This window comes from Sardina pilchardus, chromosome 11, assembly GCF_963854185.1.
Source record: "Sardina pilchardus chromosome 11, fSarPil1.1, whole genome shotgun sequence".
In the NCBI taxonomy this organism is placed as follows: Eukaryota; Metazoa; Chordata; class Actinopteri; order Clupeiformes; family Clupeidae; genus Sardina; species Sardina pilchardus.
This window is the reverse complement of record NC_085004.1, coordinates 31,638,107-31,657,430: the sequence shown is the minus strand read 5'-3', so window position 1 is coordinate 31,657,430 and position 19,324 is coordinate 31,638,107. Positions and strand designations below refer to the sequence as shown.

The following is a 19,324-nucleotide window of genomic DNA, read 5'->3' as shown; positions in this document are numbered from 1 at the left end:
TGTTTTGTTTTCCTCATTTCTGTGGGAGAGTGCAATCGTCAATGCTTGAAGTATTAAAGGTGAATTCCAACAGCATAACAGGCCATTTTGGCACATTTTTCGTTGGCACTACTTACATGTTTGCTTGTGTTGCTCATTCCATGGGAGCCCAATGCTTACAAGCTATACCTCATTGGAAAGGTGACTAATAAACGATGAAAATGACATAAAACACTTTAGTGATTGGTATTATTAAAGTGGAGATATAATGGGCCAAAGTCAAGTTTCCTTACTTTTTGTGAGCGGTTTATATACATACAGTACAGGAACTTTCATATATATATATATATATATATATATGCTACTGTATATATGGAATCATACTTCTACAAAGTAATATCAATTACTTACAAATAGATAATGTAAAATAAGTGGTTGCATGAATATTAAAGTTACTTAATATTTAATTAACAATTAATTAATTAATTAAATTAACTAACCCTTCAACCGACTGACCTAATTTAAAAGTCATCCTGCCCATTGGTGCAAGTAGTCTCGCGATCCGTGAAGCAGTGTAATGTAATCTACAGTATGTCTGAAGCAGTGTAATGTAATCTACAGTATGTCTGAAGGTCCAGTATACTGGTTAATCATCCCCCTGGTGAGGGAGGTCGCCAAGATTACTCTGAAGCAGTTAATGCTTCATCGGCTGAGATGGGAGAGACTATGCATAGGCTACTACTTTTGCCCCGGTTCTTCACCAGTCAAAGCTTGGGAGGCCAAAGCTCATAATAAATCTTGACTAGAGTTCACCTAAATATGTGGAAGATTTCAACATCAGAAGAAAAAAAAAAAGGTCAGAAGAAGGTTGTTTGGCCTGATGAGACCAAAATGGATCTTTTTGGCCATCAGGCTAAACACTGTGTAGAAGACAACCACTGTGAAGCATGATGGTGGCAGAGTTATGCTGTGGGGATGTTTCTGGTAGCACGCCCTGGGAGGCATCTAAGAACCTATACGAACAGCAGTCCCTTTCACTGGCAAAGCACATACGTTAACACAACAGATGTTCCTAGGGGTGTAACTTTTGGCTAACTGTGTAGATCTAAAATAATATAACTTTGCAATGACATAATAAATAATTGTTTATAGAAATGAATCGGTCACAGCCATCTTGTGTGCAGAAGGACTGTACCAGTTAAAAACTATTGTCAATGGACCCAAAAGGAGAAGACCCAACAAACATTCAGGGAACATTCCTTATAGGTTCACTGAAGGTTACATAAAATGAAATGTTCATTTTTACAACCATTTTACAAAGGCGAAAATACCTCAGTTTGTCTGCAGAGACTCCACAGATGTTTAATGACTTATGCTAATGGATTGCTATATCTGCTATTCAGCTGTAAATGCAGATTCTGGTACTCAAAACTGCATCAATCAACATTTTTCTGCTTTCATTTCACTTTTTAAAGTTCAGATCAGAGCACAGGAACTTTCATGCAGTATTCCATGACTTCCTGTTTCAGAGGTAAATGAGATAACAAAGACCTGATGTATTTAGTCAGTTTTCCAACATGGGGAAGACAGAGAACACACAGTTCAAATAAGTGTGTTGACTTTATTTTTTATGAACACAATTTATACCATTCAGACATGCAACATGAGTGTGTTGGTTTGCTTAGGTCAGTGAATAACTGTATAAAAACAGCTGAAAATGTGCACATAAAAGCCCCCATGTTTAGTTTACCCCACATAGTGAGTACTGGAAAAGAGGCAAAATACCTAAGAATCGCTGTACAAGATTTACAGGAAAAGTGGCCTGATGAGATCGCAAACTCTTCAAGACATTAGACACGTCAACAGATTAGTTGGAACTATCATCAGTGGTCAGTCAGCTAACCACTGGAGCATTGACTGGTGTTTTTTTGATCAGATGAAAGGAACATTGTGCTCTTCGGCAACATTGGAGGCCTGTGATGTAGAGGGCCTATTTCTTTTACAAAGATCCTCGGAACATCGTCATGTCATCACAGACTCCATGAAAAAGAGATATCAAAAAGCTACTGCTCATGCTCATCAATGTTCATCCCAGGCCCTTAGTGTATCCCCCATGAAAGAAACTGGGCAGACAAAGAGAGAGCACAAAAAAGAACCTAAGATCTTAGACGATCGGGAGAAAATTCCATGTTCTACTTCCAACCTTAATGTAAGAGATGATTAATAAGTACTATTTTATTGAGAATTCATGGTAAACAATTAATGGCAAAATTATAATACACCTAATATACAATAAGCACATGCCCAAATAATGCACCTAAAATGCAATAAGCACATGCTTTCATACATTTGTGTCAAAACACTGTAGGAAGACTTCATTTGATATTCAGTTTTTATGTATGCTGAACTGTAGAAATTTAAATGATCAAATAGCACCAGACACATTACAATTTTTTCATCCTAACAAAAAAATACAAACGCAGAAAAATGAAGGCCATGCAAAATGTAAATAAACAAGGAGTACATTGTGGAAATGAAGTGGTGTCTTACTTTGTCTGTGGCATTGCACTTCCACAAGAAAGCAGTAATGGCTTGACCCCTGAACATACAATATGTGCGCTTCTGCACCCCCACTGGCCTTGGAGCGCCACTGCAACAGCCTTTGGGCATCTTAATTCTATACCTGAGAAGGTATGGATAAATTAACAAGCTAATGAGATTTCCTTCAGAGAAGGCTCGCCTTTCTCCCCATATCTGAGGACACCATGCTCTTATCTGTTACTTACTGTACATTCAACCCCAGATTGTAGCCTGAATGATTATTTATTGAAGTGAAATTCTCTATTTTTGCTAAACTCTGTTGCTCATACCACTTAATGTTGCAGTTCCTGAGCTGACCATGACATACCGGTATTGAAAAAAAAAAAAATACTACTGACAACAATAGACATGTTTATAACCCTTAAAGATAGAGTCAACAATACTGGAGAAAGTGTTGTGTGAGTTGTGCAGGTGTAGTCATGATCATTTTGAGAGGTTCTCCTACGCTTGACCAAACAACTCTTGATGTCCTGTGTTTGGGCTAATATGGAGCTGCTCACACATAGACAGGGGTAAGGGCAGTGATTCGAGGTGGGCCTGAGACCGAAGGGCTTTAGAGATGACATGCAGGCAGGAATCCTGGAGGGATGTTAGCCGATGGGTGCGCAGCCCCAGCAGTAGCTCTGTCTCCGGGGCAGTGGAGCTCACTAAAGGGTACAGAGGCCTTGTCACCTGGATGGAGTAAAGTTGAACTAATTAATGTTCACCTGTAGATTAGCTCAATGCACTGCAGTTAACACTATGGGCAGGAAATGAAGCATGCACGCTGCTCAGTACAGTATGTACATGACATGTATGGGATTGGTGTTAAGTGTTTTGCACTAGCAGAATGGTATTTGACCCCTACCTTATCTAGGCCAGTAAAGGCAACCCCAAGACTTATTCCACTGCGGTAGAATCGCAGCGCTCCTGAGTCCAGGTTCAGCAGCACACCAATAACAGTGCTCTTATCATAGAAGGCTTCTGTGTATTTTCTGCTCACGCCATTGTGCCAGACAGAGCCCTTGTAAGACAGACCCCAGCTTTCCCCATCCATACCTGAGCAGTTACACAACTCACATGGAGGAACACAAATATAGACTTGGGACAAATCATTTTTTACAATTATGATACAGATGACTCCTCTACTTTACTAAGTAGCCTGTAAAATTGGTTGATAAACTATACATATTTAGTAGAAAATACATCTCTTTTTTCCAAGTTTTCACTCAATGACATGGCAATTATTTTCTATAGTAGGCAAATGTTTATTTGGATGAACCGATTGACTGGTTATGCCATGACATCAGTGTGCCATGATGACAAGAAGGAACAGAGCAGACTCACCTAATAGGTTAAGAGAGGGCGTGTTGCCAGTGTGCAGAAGAGCCTCCTTTGTGCCCAATCCCACCATCACAGAGCTCCCGTATGGGGGCTCCAGGAACTCGATCTCCCAGTAATGTTCTCCAGAACAGAAACCTGAAAACCACAATCCATTCAATTTGCTTAATTAACTTCACAATCTTTATTGCAGGTGGTGGTACATACTGATTCACCGAGGGAATAAAGGCCTGGCTGTTACTGTGAAGTGTCACCTGAGAGCATTTAAATTTGTAAAACAAAGTAAGTTCACAATGGTTAGTTTACTTTCTTTCAGGGTACATGTAGCCTACTGTAAGTGTACTTCAAGATGTTGGTAACTGCATCACCTGAAGTGGTAATGTACGTTAGAGCTTCTAGATCTATATGAGGGTGGTGATGACCTCACCTTTGGTACCACGGACCCCTGCGGATCCTTCACTCTCCAAGAGCATGTTAGTGTGAAAGTAAACAGCCTGTTGGCATGCCGACAGCTGGACAGCTGTGGACTTGGCCTCGGCATCCCAATGCCAATGCTCCCATGTATGACCCAAGCGTCCTGGATGTGAGGTCATTGTTCTGCGGCTGAGGAGTTTTGAACAAGCCCGTTGTTTCTCTGGTGCGGAGCCAAGGAGATATTTTTCTATATTGAGAAAATGTGCACTTATTTGACCAAATTGTGTGCTTATGTTACTACATAGTGCGCTTGTTTCACTAAATTGCGGTCTCATTTACTAAACCATGCACACGTTTTAATAAATTGTGTGATCATTTCACAAAAATTAAGTCAAATGCATTATTTTGTAAAAGGTGTGAGAGCCCAATTTACTAAAGGGAGAGCACAATTTAGTCAAATGAGCAAACAATTTAGTACATGAGCTCACATGTTTGGGATATACACAAAAACTTGATACGCCTTGAAACAACATGTAACTTATAGGCTTCTAGGCCTAATACGCTACACGTGGGTCTCAAACTATTAGAAAACCAAAAAGATCATTTTCCTCCCTAATTTAGTGAATCTTTCATATGTTCGCATTAGATAAAGTGAAATATTTCAATCCTGATAGTGGTCTTCAGGTTAGCATTGCTGGGTCTGGTGTCCCTCATTTTCCTCTTGACAATAAACCACAGATAATAATAATAAATGAATATTTACAGACTACTACAACTAACAATAGGCCAAGGACTAACAGTTAGTCATTAACTGATAATAAATATTGTTACCTCATATAGGCATAGCATTATCAATCCATCGTTGTTGTTCGTAAACGCAGAGATTAGATTAGGCCTATTACACAACGGACTGAACTCTTTTCCCTTTACCGAAACCAGTATGGTTAGCTCGGAACTCACAAATCCTCCGTGCCTGACTCCAAACGAAATGTAAATAGTTCATCATGTACTTCTAGTCTAAACTGAATATAACATCACGTCACTTTTACAACTATGAAAACATGCAGCTGTGCACGTTGACAGTACAGCTTGTACGCTGGCTCCTCCCACATGTCAAAGAGGGTGTGTTATGAACGTGGGCAAAACACATTTCGTAACCGTCATGACAAGTTGGGAGGAAAAGCTTTTAGCCTATAGGCATGATGTGAAGTTTTAGTCTGTAAACAATACTGATATTTGTCCTTTTAAACTTCCATGACTATTACCCTTCTATGCTTTTTATTTGCTATTACTTGCATTCTTGAATTTCCCCTTGGGGATCAATAAAGTAGCCTATCTATCTATCTACTGTTCGCTTTTGTAAAGCACACTGAGTGTAGGCTATGAAATGCGCTATAAACTCCACTTGATTGACATATGTGACAAACGATATGAAATAAAACAATTTATTACACAACATGTGCATGCTATATTGACAAGGCAGGGGAGAGCCAGAGGAATTGCCTAGGTGAACATACAGTGGGCCCTATTTAAAAATTCAAATTAATTGTCTAAAATAGAATATAATAATGTGTACTTTAGCATCATGAAACGGTAAATGACGATTTACACTAGCTGAGCTAAATCTGACAGACATTTGTGATTTCCCTCCCTGTTTAATTACATACAAAAAGCGCAAAACATGAAAACACCTTCAACGTCTTTCTCTCTGATTACAAAAGCAGGATAGACATGGACAATCACAAACTAGCCTATTCAAAGCTCTTACTGTAATGTACACTAGTGTCCATTATAGGCATGGTGTGAAGTGCTGGACAGTCTTTTAACACAACTGATATTTTCACTTAAGTTTAAGCATTGCAAATAGTCTACAGCTGGCGTTGCAATAGTGTTAGTGCAATGAACACATCTTTTTCATATAATTTTGTTGACATGTCTCAGAAAGGATGAATAAACACATCCATTTAATCTTTTATGCTGTTGGATAGGATGAGATATACTGTAATGGTACTGATTTTCATCAAGAATCTCTGAACCTAATCAAGAGTAGGTGTATTATCCCTCTTCGTTCAAACAAATGTCCTTGTATGCTATCAACTCCATGTGCCCTCACAGCTCACATTCATTGTTTCAGAAGTATCTACATGTCTACAAAGATATTGTTCAACTGCAGGTCTTGCATTATATGACCAAAATGGGGCAAGTTTACAAAACCCTACTACAGAGTTTACAAATGACTGTAGTTTTTGGCAGATTTGGAAGAGGAGCTGACAGTGACAGTTGATTGTGGTCCTACTGTAAGGTTTCCACAAATGCATCAAATTCATCAATATTCTTTTCATATAAAGCCAGCTTCTCTGGAAGTGAGTCCTGAAAAAAGAGGGGGAAAAATCAGTCGCAAGCATTCATGGAATAGAATGGATAGAAGTGGAGTACTGAGTAATAATCTTACAAGATCTTCTGCCATAGATTGGGCACTGACATCTATGGTAAGACTAGCCAGCTGTGGGGGGTTCTGGAACTCCCTGTAGAACGTCCCCAAGTCCATGGGCAGGAGGTCATCCTTGGAGAAAGCTGGCTTCTAAACAGATAAAAGGGACAGATGCATCAGGTCAGAGAAGTCAAAAGACCGATTAGACTGCATTGCTGGGAATATACTTCGACAAATGAGACAATTACAGTATTCTGATTATTTTAAATTTTCAACTTGATTTATTCTCTGCATATCCCTGTAGGTCCTGGCATAGTAGGCCTATGTTATATTACAGTAAGGGTTTACTTCTCAATGTAGGCCTATGTTATATTACAGTAAGGGTTTACTTCTCAATGCAGGCCTATGTTATATTACAGTAAGGGTTTACTTCTCAATGCAGGCCTATGTTATATTACAGTAAGGGTTTACTTCTCAATGCAGGCCTATGTTATATTACAGTAAGGGTTTACTTCTCAATGCAGGCCTATGTTATATTACAGTAAGGGTTTACTTCTCAATGTAGGCCTATGTTATATTACAGTAAGGGTTTACTTCTCAATGCAGGCCTATGTTATATTACAGTAAGGGTTTACTTCTCAATGCAGGCCTATGTTATATTACAGTAAGGGTTTACTTCTCAATGCAGGCCTATGTTATATTACAGTAAGGGTTTACTTCTCAATGTAGGCCTATGTTATATTACAGTAAGGGTTTGCTTCTCAATGCAGGCATATGTTATATTACAGTAAGGGTTTACTTCTCAATGTAGGCCTATGTTATATTACAGTAAGGGTTTACTTCTCAATGTAGGCCTATGTTATATTACAGTAAGGGTTTACTTCTCAATGTAGGCCTATGTTATATTACAGTAAGGGTTTACTTCTCAATGTAGGCCTATGTTATATTACAGTAAGGGTTTACTTCTCAATGCAGGCCTATGTTATATTACAGTAAGGGTTTACTTCTCAATGTAGGCCTATGTTATATTACAGTAAGGGTTTACTTCTCAATGTAGGCCTATGTTATATTACAGTAAGGGTTTGCTTCTCAATGCAGGCCTATGTTATATTACAGTAAGGGTTTGCTTCTCAATGCAGGCATATGTTATATTACAGTAAGGGTTTACTTCTCAATGTAGGCCTCTGTTAGGGATTTACTTCTCATTGAACAAATGGTGAGTGCTGCAGTGTCACACTTGAATTAGCACTTGCAGATTCGGCATGGCTCATCTGTGTAACATATCCTCTAGGTACCTGGCTCATCCACAGAGCGGCAGGAAGGTGTTTACATTTGATATTAGCTCACTCTTATGCTAAAAACCCTGACTATTTGCTCGGGGGATGGAATTTTAACCAAAGTGTCCCTGTTGTTAAATAGTCTTAATTAAAACCAGCATTTGCATTTCCTTGGCCATGAAATATTAATGGGACCACCCTTGTCATAATTCATGATTTAAAAGAACAATCCTATACAAAGGGGCATCTGACTGAATACGTTATGCTGAAGATAACTGAATGTATGCTTTCTTGATTCCTTGACGACATTTTGAAAGGGCTACAAAGCTACAAATAAAAAACGCTTCCCCACATTTCCAACTAACAAGCACTGCACACATCAATCAGTTAGTCCAAAACATAGTTCCTAGTTGATTTCAGGCCCATATGTAACGAGAGAGCACTTACAAAGTCCACCATAACAAAGTCCTCCTGCGCCTGCTCTCCGGGCTCACTGGAGCCCTGGGAATGCAGGCTGCCTTGCAGAGGTGAGGATGTGGCTGGAGAGTCTGGCGGATGGACCTGGGGCAACACACATCACACAGGAGCCATATGTATGTACTGTACTACACTACACACAGAATCCAGAAGGACCAGAAAAACAGGAATGACATGGGCAGGTAGCTGACATGGACAGCAAGAGGAGAGGAGGCTTGGGGAGAGGGGGGGGGGGGGTGTTTAATGTTACTCACAAACCAGCTGTCAAAGAAAAGAAAACAACGATACACAAGAATCAGCTTCAAGAGTGGGATGGGTTTACCATGGGGTCGTTCTCCTCTAGGTCATAGGTGCGGGTCGCAAATGCAGCAAATGGTAAATCCAGACTGGCGGTTGTTACCTGGATCACACAGAAACATGTTTTGTCAGTGGATTTCAATTTGCTGGTCCTCAAAAGGTCATTAATCTGAACTTCTTCTCAACATCTAGTTGAGTAGAGAAACTGTATGGTATAAAATCTTAACAGTATTGTAGGTTTCTATTTCCTCCCACAAAGCTTATACACCGCATTCACAGAGCCGGGTTTGTTTGGAGCGATAGTTTGGTGACTTTTGGTGATGGGAATGCAGCCTACTGTACCATACCTGGGTCTGCTAGAAAACCAGGGAATAATCCGCCGTTTTTGTGACTTTGCACGGTGATATTGGTAAAAAGAAGCTAGTGTTTATGACATAAAGGGACTTGGGTCCGCAAAAAAAATGTATGTGAACAGAGACCAGCTAGGTCAGGGCTGGGGAGGGGGGGGGGGGTAATCACACTCAGGTATGGTCCAGTTAAATGGACCCAGTATAAACCTAAGTATAAACTAAACTAAATACAACTAGGCACAAATCCCTTTCGAGGTTTCTGAAACATGCAGGTGTGTCATAGATGTCCTAGAGCCAGGGATTGTTGTTGGCACCTGTGTAGTGGGCTTGTTGACAAAGGCTCCCACTTTGCGGGTGAATGTTGTCTCCAAGGTGTCTAGCGGAGAGGCACTCTTCAGCTCACCGCTCCTGGAGCAAGTCTCCGCATCCTCTCCACTGCAACAGAGAGAGTTTCATCAAGAGGAAAGATGTGAACATGCATTAAAGCTTGAACAATTCCTTACAGGTCCCAGTCCTTATGCAGTAACAATTTCAGCACAGATGTGTGGGGAGTGGACCAGCACCTGCTTGAGGGGGTAGCAGGGATGTGATGGGCCGTGTCTGCGGAGGGGCAGGAGGGCCGGCGGCCGTGCTCGGCCTGGGCACCGTGATAGGGCTGCATGGGCGCCAGGGGAACTCCGCCCTCCTTTCCAGGCCCTGCCATCTAGTAATAACAAAGATCCTTAATTATTGACAAGATAGAGCAACGTAATGCATCTCTATGGAAGCAAAATTCGAACAGTTCCGGTCTGCTTAAAGGGGCGTGTTGTAAAGACGTCATAGTGGGATATCGATCTCTGTCAGATCGGCAACCCACACAAGCAGTGCATTTCGAATGTTAGCAGGTCTGCTTAAAGGGGGATTTAGCCCCCCTCCCCCTTGTGAAGACAGAACGCGGAAATGATGGAACGTTTGCGCCTCTCGCTCCGCTTTAACCCTCTCTGATAATAATAATACATTTTATTTATATTGCGCTTTACATCAAATAAATGATCTCAAAGTGCTATCTAGTAAGAAAGCAGACCGATGCGGTCAGATCTACAGGCCAGCAGGTTCCACAGTCCACACATTGCTGCAATGTCTTGTATCAGATGGACAAACATCTCAAATGTTCTACATGTTTACTTTCCTGAGGGGAGACAAGGTGAACGATCTGCTGTGACTGTTACTATTTTGCTGGTGTTGGTGTTGTTGCCAACAAGAGAGCAGCAGGTGGAGCACTACAGCCCTTGGGCTCTGCTCTCAGAGGGTTACCTGGTGAGGATGGGCAGCACTACAGGTGGCAGAGGGTTACCTGGTGAGGATGGGCAGCACTACAGGTGGCAGAGGGTTACCTGGTGAGGATGGGCAGCACAAGGTGGCAGAGGGTTTACCTGGTGAGGATGGGCAGCACTACAGGTGGCAGAGGGTTACCTGGTGAGGATGGGCAGCACCACAGGTGGCAGGGTGGCAAAGGTCGGCTGCTCCCAAATTGGGCGGCTGATAGGAGAGACGAGAGCCGTAGAGCTGTAAACATCAACAAAGACGAAGAAACAAGAGACAAAGACAGGCATGTGTAAAAATCCAAAAACTGTGGCCAACAAAACCGATGAAAAATATAATGAACAATGAATTGTCTGGTGACGTGTTGTGTGTGTGTGTGTTTTTTTTTTTTTTAATCATAAAGCCCATAGTTATTTCAAACAAGAAATAGTGGAGAGGGATAGCAGAGGGTAGCAAAGCTTGATAGAAAGGGAGCGTATAGTCAGAAGCTATGAAGAGAACAGAAACTTACCTTAAATGACAAGTTACTAATGTTAATTACATTACAAGTCTCTCTAGAACAACAACAACTCACAAGACACAAGTGCTCCGTCAGACAGATGTGGCAGACAGTTTAGCGTATAGGGTTAGGGATGTCTGGAGCAATAGCAGATAACTATTGTGATTAGTTTGTTTTCCCTTACTAGATGGAAAGAGGAAAACAAAACCGTTTGTGAGCAAAACAAAATGCAGCCAGGTCATATCTCCAGGTGTCATTTAGGGAACTAATGATGTGGTTGCTACTCAGGTTAGCATGTCTGGACAGGAGGCCGTAGGGCAGGCAGGGGTCAACAAAGGCCCAGAGCTGCAGTATGTGTTGGAGCAAGGAAGCCTGGGTCCACATGTGGAACTCACTTGGTGCGAAAAGGCCAAGCCCATCACTGGGACCTTCAGAGTGTCCATCAGAACAGGTTTAGGCGTCTTTAAATGGGCCTTACTTACAGTGAGCACACACTACGGTACAAAGAGGCACAGACACACAGAGGCAAAGGGAAAGAAGAGGGAAAGAAGGGGGAAAGAAGAGAGAAAGAAGGGGCTAAAAACAGAAATGAACACACCACTCACAGCAAAAGAGAATGAGGAGGGAGAACAACAAATATGGCGGATTGGTAAACTGCCAAATGAAGGATTGAAGGGCTGAATACCAAAACACCAAACTTGAGGGACACACCAATACAAAAGACTGATCATAAAATTTACAGTGAATGAGTCTGAGGTTGTGACCGCAACGCTGCAGGGTTAAGAACCCTGCTCAACACTGTACACAACAGAATGGATGTTCACGGAGCAAAAATAACATGGAAGAATGTAACATCTGACCCATTTGAAAGACAAATGAGGGGGAGTGGATTCCAAAATGAGAGTAACCAATGAGTTGGTGGTGAGGCAGGAGTAGCAGATGCTCAGAGGTGGGCTGTGACGGGCTCACCTGAGAGGGTGGAGAGGTGGAGAAGGACGTGGTGCACACCTCTTGAGAGTCCTCCACCCCTGCGTAAGGCCCCCCTTCCTCCTCTCCAGGAGCTCTGGGAGCAAACATACAGTATACCACACTCAACTCAAGCAGAAGCCATATTACAGACAGCTTATGCAATGATTTCCACTGTACTCTCACAGAAGCTCTTTGACTGAAAATAGTTGCAAAAAAGAGAAATTAAGTTCACAGTCAAGGAATATATGGCAGTAAGCAAATGTGTGTCATGTTCCTTGATGTAGCCATTATAGATAGAGTCTTTATTGTAGCCATTATGTCTGGAATTTATTTGACAGTAGCATGTTAAAGCAATAGGGGAATTTATCCATCCCACTGGATGCAAAACATAACAACATAACTGGATCATGACTTCTCACCTGTAGTTGCATGGATGCATGTGGCCGACATTTCCAAAGGGACGCTCAACAAAGTGGTCAATGATTATACCCATGATGGGAGCTGTCCTTTCAAATTGTCTATGATTTAGAGAGTAGAAATGAGTAATGAGTTATACAAAATATAATTACAAAAAATAAACATAAACGAAAAAAAAAATAAAAAAATAACAATAATCACAAGATAACAATCATAACGTTTCAAACACTTGGGGACAGTTATGTTGACTGACCAAAGCCCATAGATAAGCAATAGTTAAATTACTCCTAATAAACAGTCAGTGAAATTGATTCCTTTAGTCATGTAATACACACATAAATACTGAGCCCTTGTAAGTCTGTAATCCAGTACAGGCATGTCCACACTGCTAACAATAACTATGAAGACAACTGTAAATATAGCAATGTAAACACCCACACTGGCAGTCGATAAGGGAAATATCTCAGGGATATTCTTAATGTTCATTAATGCAATGTCTAAAATCAAAGGATTCGGATCATATGTCAGCATTTCTATAGTTTACCAAATCTCTTTCACCAATGACATCATTCCTCATATCTTGTTGTTATAGTATGTACTGTGGACACTCATTCTTATTAACTTGACACACTTAAAACTTCACTGTTATTATTGGCAGTGTGGACAGGCCTTAAATATAAACTGATAATAATAATGATAATAATAATAATGATAATAATAATAATAATAATAATAATGAATATTTCTAAGTGAAAGTTCTGAAATATGCAAGGCACATACGAGTTTCTACATCTTGTAGACATAAAGGCCAGGTTTGTCCTGTAGGCACAAGACAGTGTGATCGTGCCTATGGGAGTCCCGACGACTCCCACACGTACAGTCTGGAATCCTGTTTCAAGAAGGATGAAAACACATTATAGAAACCTATGTATGCCTGCTGTTTAAGGGGGAAAGTTTAAGGATAATAGAGATTTACTTTGGAAAATATTACCCTCTCCAAGTCCTGCCATCTGAACCTCCCCAAAATATATTCTGGGAGAAATGGAAAAAATGTCATTTAGCAATCTCTATATTCTCTCAATTTCTAGATGGCAGCATCAACATCACACACTCCTAAACTCATAGGTTCACTGCATGATCAATGTCAGTTTCAACATTTGATTCCTGTACTTCCTCCTCTCCCTCCACCTTGTTCAGAAACATTCTTTATATTCTCTGATTTAATCATCATCTTTTATTTGCCAGACTCAAGGTCCAAAAAAGAACACACAAACATGCCCTACATAAAAACAAACAAGCAGCCCAAAAACAACAAAAAAGAAAACACAACAACCTATTATTACATGTCAATAGCTTGCCAGAAACTATGGGTGTTGTCTACTCAGGTGTCTGCTCAGGTGTTTACTCTGAACAAACTCAAAATTCTTATTCGACCAATACTGATGACCACTACTGTTTTTCTAAGAAATCATTTAGGAACCTATGAATGAACCTACCAAATGAAATCATTTAGGAACCTATGAATGAACCTATCAAATGAAATTATTTAGGACCCTATGAATGAACCTACCAAATGAAATCATTTAGGAACCTATGAATGAACCTACCAAATGAAAATGAAATACTTCTGGTCTCCTAGGCGGAGCTCTGACAACACTACCAAGGGTTTCTGCAGTAGAGGCTATTACTGACAAACAACATTACCTACAGTAGTTCATTACTAAGTAGCACCTAAATCACTGGCTATGTTTGAATGTTCTTGTAGGCGTCAAATAAAATGCAAGCACATACCTGTATAAAATGACATAGTCATGGCCTTGCTTTCGAGACAATTTATAGGCTGGGGTCACCCTTGTAATAGCCAACAATGACTTCAGGAGCAATGAAAGGCGGTTGTAAACAGTGTAAGAGACTTTGATGTCTTTGTCACACCTGTAAAGATAAACATCAACATCAAAATGTCATTGTGTGTCATCAGGGAAAATGTATGAGAACTTAGCCCTTGATTCTATAGTGTGTGTGGTTTGCAGTATTTTTTGGAGAATGCAAAGATTACTTTTCATTCATTTCAAGACACCATGTCTCCAGTTCCATGGAATCCCCCTAAAACAGATTTGGTAAAAACAAACAGACTAAATTAAGATTACATTGTGCTAGCAACGTATTCAAAACTACTGTGAAAATATACACTTACATACACGTGTATATAACATCATGTAAACTGCAAAGCTTACCTCTGACGTCTTGAGTGAGATTTCCACACACATGGAGCGTCCAATGCTGGGAAGCTGTCCGGCCAACGCTTTCTTGGCTTCATGTGTCACCTCAGGAATATCTTTGATGGCTAAATTGAACTAAGAGTGATCAAAGATTAATATTTGCACACTTAATATTGGCATAGTCCAGAAACGATGAAGCTCTACAAGAAACTCAAAGTATGTTTTACCCAGTCTGAGCCAGTGGGTGAAGATGATGATCGCGTACATATTTTCTCTCCTAGACGAGCTTGAACGATCACCTGCACAGTCTGAAATCATAAAAAGACATTAGTCAGGGACCAGGGTGTTACAATGTACAATGTAAAATATAATTTAGTTTTCAAATGTATCATATTATTTCCAGAGGCGTGGTTGCCAGTCAAATTTCCCCATCAACATTTCCCATATACATATTTACTATGCTATAACACCCGTATAACTAACAGACAATAATACCTTCAATGCAAAGAATTTAATAAATTTGTCCAGGTCCTTTTTATCCTGTTGGCTCAGATCGTTGTCCATCACGGCATATGGCTGAATGAAGTAATGTACCACAACAACGTTAGGTGACATAGGCCTACACTTATGTTGGACAGTTGCTTGCGATGGCCAAACAGGAACATATCACAAATGAATCCGTCTGTACTAGCTCACATGGACATATGCAACAACTGTAAAGACGTTATACAAAAGTATACAGACTAAATGCTACGTAATGTGTCAATTCTAAACATGTACAGTGATTAGCACAGGCAAAACTACAGCATCTATCGTTAAGCTAGCGTATCGTTTCTGATTTGAAAGATCCGAAGATCAGGCTCCCTTCATATAACATTAAGTTCCAAATGAATTTCTGAAAAGATAGGCTTACATAAGAACAACGTAAACGTGAGCTCAAATGAGTTGGCCAACAAAAGATATTGCTTGATCCAGCTAGCTAACGTCAGTATGTCATATTCTCTGCTGGCTAGCCACGATGTAACGCTAACAACAATGTAGCTAGGCTTGACTGCTGCCATCGTCAACAGAAGGTGACGTTAGCATTCTAGCTAGGCCAGACGACTTACAGATCATCACACATTCGATATTCACAACTAATACTGAAGTATCTGGCACATTACACGTTATTCAGCAATGACCGATGTGTCCAGCAGATCTGATGAGACGTCTACATGAAACGAATAACTAGGTCACGTCGCCAATACACCAAGCGCTGGAAACAGCTCCATATTTTGTTTGTTTTGATTTCGTACGTAGCCTGTATTGTTAATTTAGCAATCCGCACATTCACAATAATTCTTCCATTGTCAAGTTGGAGGATTTGAAGAGTCCCTTGCTTTCAGATTGAGGCATATTTAATTATGCAAATAGTTTTACATCGTAAATAACATTTAAATTCAATAATATACTTTATATAAATCGCACAAATATAGGCCAGTATCGAAAGTGCAGATTCAACTGAAACACTCACTTACACGTCACACATAAACAACGTGTGCGAGACCTTTTTGTGTACATATGCGAGACACATTTTAACCAATGTTAAGAATGTGGTAGTAAGGGATAATAGGCTAGTATACTAAACATTGTCTCTGTTTTACCCAAATTATTTTACTACGCGTGGCAATTAGCAGGATTAGTCTTTGAAATGCAATAACCCCATTGCTATGTTGCTACTGCCGACTAGCGCGCTTGGTTAGCTATTGTGCTTATGGCACTAGTTTTGAAATGCAAGAGGATGTGAATCATTGTTGCGAGATTAACAGGTTAAGCGAGGACAATTTCTACATCACACGTTTAGTTATTCATTGTGTGTGTCTACCACAGCTATATAGACTTGCCATTTGACTTTGTTGGTGATATTATCTTAATTGATCCAGTAGCCAAAAGTTGGAACAAGTTGGCATTTTCCTGAATTTTACAGGTGGGCTTAGGCCTACTACTTGGGGAGATCATTCATCAGTTATGGCAATACCAATAGCAATACTAGATTGTGACTTATTGCTTCATGGAAGAGGACATAAAACACTGGACAGATTTGACATAGACTCTGTTTCCGACGAATTCCTGTTGACAACATTCGGTTTCCCAAGAGAGTTCATTTACTACTTGGTGGAACTGTTGCGGGACAGCCTGACGCGACGCACACAGAGATCAAGAGCCATCAGTCCGGATGTACAGATTCTGGCTGCTCTCGGATTCTACACATCTGGGTCTTTTCAGAGCAAGATGGGAGACGCTATAGGCATCAGCCAAGCCTCCATGAGTCGCTGTGTTACCAACGTTACTAAAGCGTTAATTGAGAAGTCAGCAGAATTCATTTGTTTTACTAGAGATGATTCCACCAAGCAGCAGTCCAAAGAGGAGTTCTACAGGGTAGCTGGAATACCTAATGTCATCGGCGTAGTAGACTGTGGTCATATAGCCATCAAAGCCCCCAATGCTGAAGACTCATCTTATGTTAATAAGAAAGGCTTTCATTCAATCAACTGCCAGATTGTTTGCGATGCAAGGGGACTTTTGCTATGCGCTGAGACACATTGGCCTGGGAGTCTGCAGGATGAATCCATATTTAAACAGTCTTCTGTCTTAAAGTATTTTGAGGAGCAAGACAAGGAGGAAGGCTGGTTATTAGGTAGGGCATGGCAACTCCTTCCTGACTTCTTTCCCAAATGTGTTGGTTGTGGCTGTTGAACTGGTTACTTACCCAAATCATTCTTATGTATTTTAGGGGACAACTGCTACCCACTGAAGAAATGGTTGATGACCCCTGTACAGAATCCAGACACTCCTGCTGATCACCGCTACAACCTGGCCCACACATCCACACATGAGATTGTCGATCGCACATTCAGAGCCATACAGACACGATTTCGTTGTCTAGATGGCTCCAAGGGCTACCTGCAGTACTCACCTGAGAAGTGCGCGAACATAATCTTAGCCTGCTGTGTTCTTCACAATGTCTCTCTTCAGTCAGGGCTAGACGCGTGGACCTTTGAGAGGACGGAGGCTAAAGACCAGTCGGATGAAATGACTGAACACCCAGACACTGTGGACTCTGAGGCACACAGAATACGCCAGGAGCTCATTCTCAATCACTTCAGCTAAACATGGTATTCTTTGCAAAGATCGCGTTCAGGAATAGTCTTGTATATTCTCATATATTCATTATATTCAGAATAAAATCACAAAATATTCACACAAAAACAATAAATCACAGTGTGTTTACCAAAATGCATACGGTAGGCCTGTGTAATGATGGATGCTCATTCCTGATACCCCTGTTGCATATGTTTGATACAGTGGAATAAAGAATTGAAGTGGCTCGCACCAGCTTATTCTTTAGAATTAACCATGTATTTAGGAGTGCAAGAGTGCATTTCCTTTTGTTGGTGTTGGTGGCTACACGACACTTCTCTGCAGTACAGTGCTGTGCTGTTCTCTGGGTGAAATACCATGGGTGCAGGTCAATGTGGGACTCTGAAATGGGACGACACCTCTCTGTTGAAGTGAATTTGAATAAACCAATCACATGCAACCTGCCTTAAAGGAATAGTTCGGTATTTACACTTTAATCCCGTTTTCTGTATTATGCAAACGAGTGGTTGACACCGAAATCTCAAAGATTGATCCTGTTGCTGCAATTTGGCTGCTTTAGAATGTTCTCTGTATGGATTCAGCATTGCTCGCTATGGGTCAGGATGATTCTGTCCTTAAAACACCCCATAAACGTTCGTTTTTAAAAATGTGCAACTCACCGAGTGGTTACTGGTCTTCAACGATCTTCGATAGCAAACTTGGCATTAATCATGGGACTGTCCCTAATCAGTGTGACACATTTCACAAGTTTTTACCAGCCAGCTCTATGGGCTGCCATACACTTCCATGGCAGAGTAATACACACCAACAATTGCACCATAATTGCATCGCCCCCTAGAGGTCAAAGGTCACCAAATTGAGGGTCCTCCCAATGCGGTCTAAAGTCTTGATACATGAAAGGGTTGCTGAGATATGAGCTCACTTCGATAAATATTACAGATAAAGGCAGGAAAAGGAAATATGTAATAACCTAAGTTATTGCAAACCTAATATCACCCATCATGTGCAATAACCTAAGTGTTCCTGAGGATTTCAGGATTCTCTTTTTGAATTTAAAACCATTCAAACAAATCCGCACATGTGCAAAAAGGCCGAGAGCGCTGGATTGCAGAGACAGTGCTGATCCTGACCAAGGGATTTTTACAGTTTAGAATACCTTGCGCTAACCCATTTGCAAATACTAAACCTCGGCCTTTTAGGGTTTGATCAATTATCCTTTTAAAGGTCTGGTGGTTGACTGATACTCAGTATATTTGAATCTTGTTTAAAGTTATCAGTGAATAAATGTGCTGCTTGCTGTGAATCCATGCTGTGAACAGTGAGGTTAAAACCTGCCCAGTGTCCAGAGTGACATCTGTCAGGTTTCATGTGGTAGGACAAGCACTGACTTACAGCTGGGGCTTCAGTGATGTCACTACTAATTGGTATATTACAGCTGTCCTCTCGGTCCGGAGAGGGTAAGACAATGGTTTGAGGCTGCTGGAGGAGCAGTGCCTATAGCTTTCTCCTGCTTTTGTTTGCCACATTTGTGTAGCCTGTGGCCCTTTAGGACAACCACATTGGATTGCGTACTTTTGGATTTTGCACTAGGCTATTGTGGAAATAAGATGTGTACTCCACCATCTAAACAG

General features: G+C 40.8%; 3 protein-coding genes across 8 annotated transcripts; 1 reads left to right on the top strand and 2 right to left on the bottom strand.

Annotated features, from left to right (window-relative positions):
* Positions 1 to 1,599: 1,599 nt before the first annotated feature.
* si:dkey-23n7.10 (SPRY domain-containing SOCS box protein 3) lies at positions 1,600 to 5,403 on the bottom strand. Of its 2 annotated transcripts, none has more exons than XM_062548555.1 (5): positions 5,146 to 5,403; positions 4,328 to 4,534; positions 3,907 to 4,038; positions 3,428 to 3,618; positions 1,600 to 3,252 (listed from the first exon to the last, which is right to left on the bottom strand). In XM_062548555.1, exons 2-5 carry the CDS (start codon positions 4,491 to 4,493, stop codon positions 3,022 to 3,024), a joined length of 720 nt encoding a protein of 239 aa, XP_062404539.1. In that variant the 5' UTR covers positions 4,494 to 4,534; positions 5,146 to 5,403; the 3' UTR covers positions 1,600 to 3,021. The 2 variants fall into 2 exon arrangements, with proteins under 2 accessions (XP_062404539.1, XP_062404538.1); XM_062548554.1 differs by having other exon boundaries at positions 4,328 to 4,561; positions 5,146 to 5,400.
* Positions 5,404 to 5,745: 342 nt separating this feature from the next.
* On the bottom strand, positions 5,746 to 15,870 carry atg13 (ATG13 autophagy related 13 homolog (S. cerevisiae)). Of its 5 annotated transcripts, none has more exons than XM_062548549.1 (18): positions 15,716 to 15,870; positions 15,048 to 15,128; positions 14,780 to 14,860; positions 14,568 to 14,687; positions 14,390 to 14,436; positions 14,125 to 14,265; positions 13,310 to 13,365; positions 13,114 to 13,222; positions 12,336 to 12,434; positions 11,917 to 12,010; positions 11,343 to 11,441; positions 10,599 to 10,691; positions 9,710 to 9,849; positions 9,461 to 9,581; positions 8,822 to 8,899; positions 8,470 to 8,583; positions 6,767 to 6,895; positions 5,746 to 6,684 (listed from the first exon to the last, which is right to left on the bottom strand). In XM_062548549.1, the coding sequence occupies exons 2-18, from the start codon at positions 15,114 to 15,116 to the stop codon at positions 6,607 to 6,609; spliced, it is 1,668 nt and encodes a 555-aa protein (XP_062404533.1). In that variant the 5' UTR covers positions 15,117 to 15,128; positions 15,716 to 15,870; the 3' UTR covers positions 5,746 to 6,606. The 5 variants fall into 5 exon arrangements, with proteins under 5 accessions (XP_062404533.1, XP_062404535.1, XP_062404534.1 ...); XM_062548551.1 differs by having other exon boundaries at positions 13,325 to 13,365; XM_062548550.1 differs by having other exon boundaries at positions 15,662 to 15,861.
* A 186-nt stretch (positions 15,871 to 16,056) lies between these two features.
* Positions 16,057 to 18,100, top strand: harbi1 (harbinger transposase derived 1). The gene is made up of 2 exons (XM_062548990.1): positions 16,057 to 17,229; positions 17,326 to 18,100. The coding sequence occupies exons 1-2, from the start codon at positions 16,560 to 16,562 to the stop codon at positions 17,700 to 17,702; spliced, it is 1,047 nt and encodes a 348-aa protein (XP_062404974.1). The 5' UTR covers positions 16,057 to 16,559; the 3' UTR covers positions 17,703 to 18,100.
* The last annotated feature ends 1,224 nt before the right edge of the window (positions 18,101 to 19,324 follow it).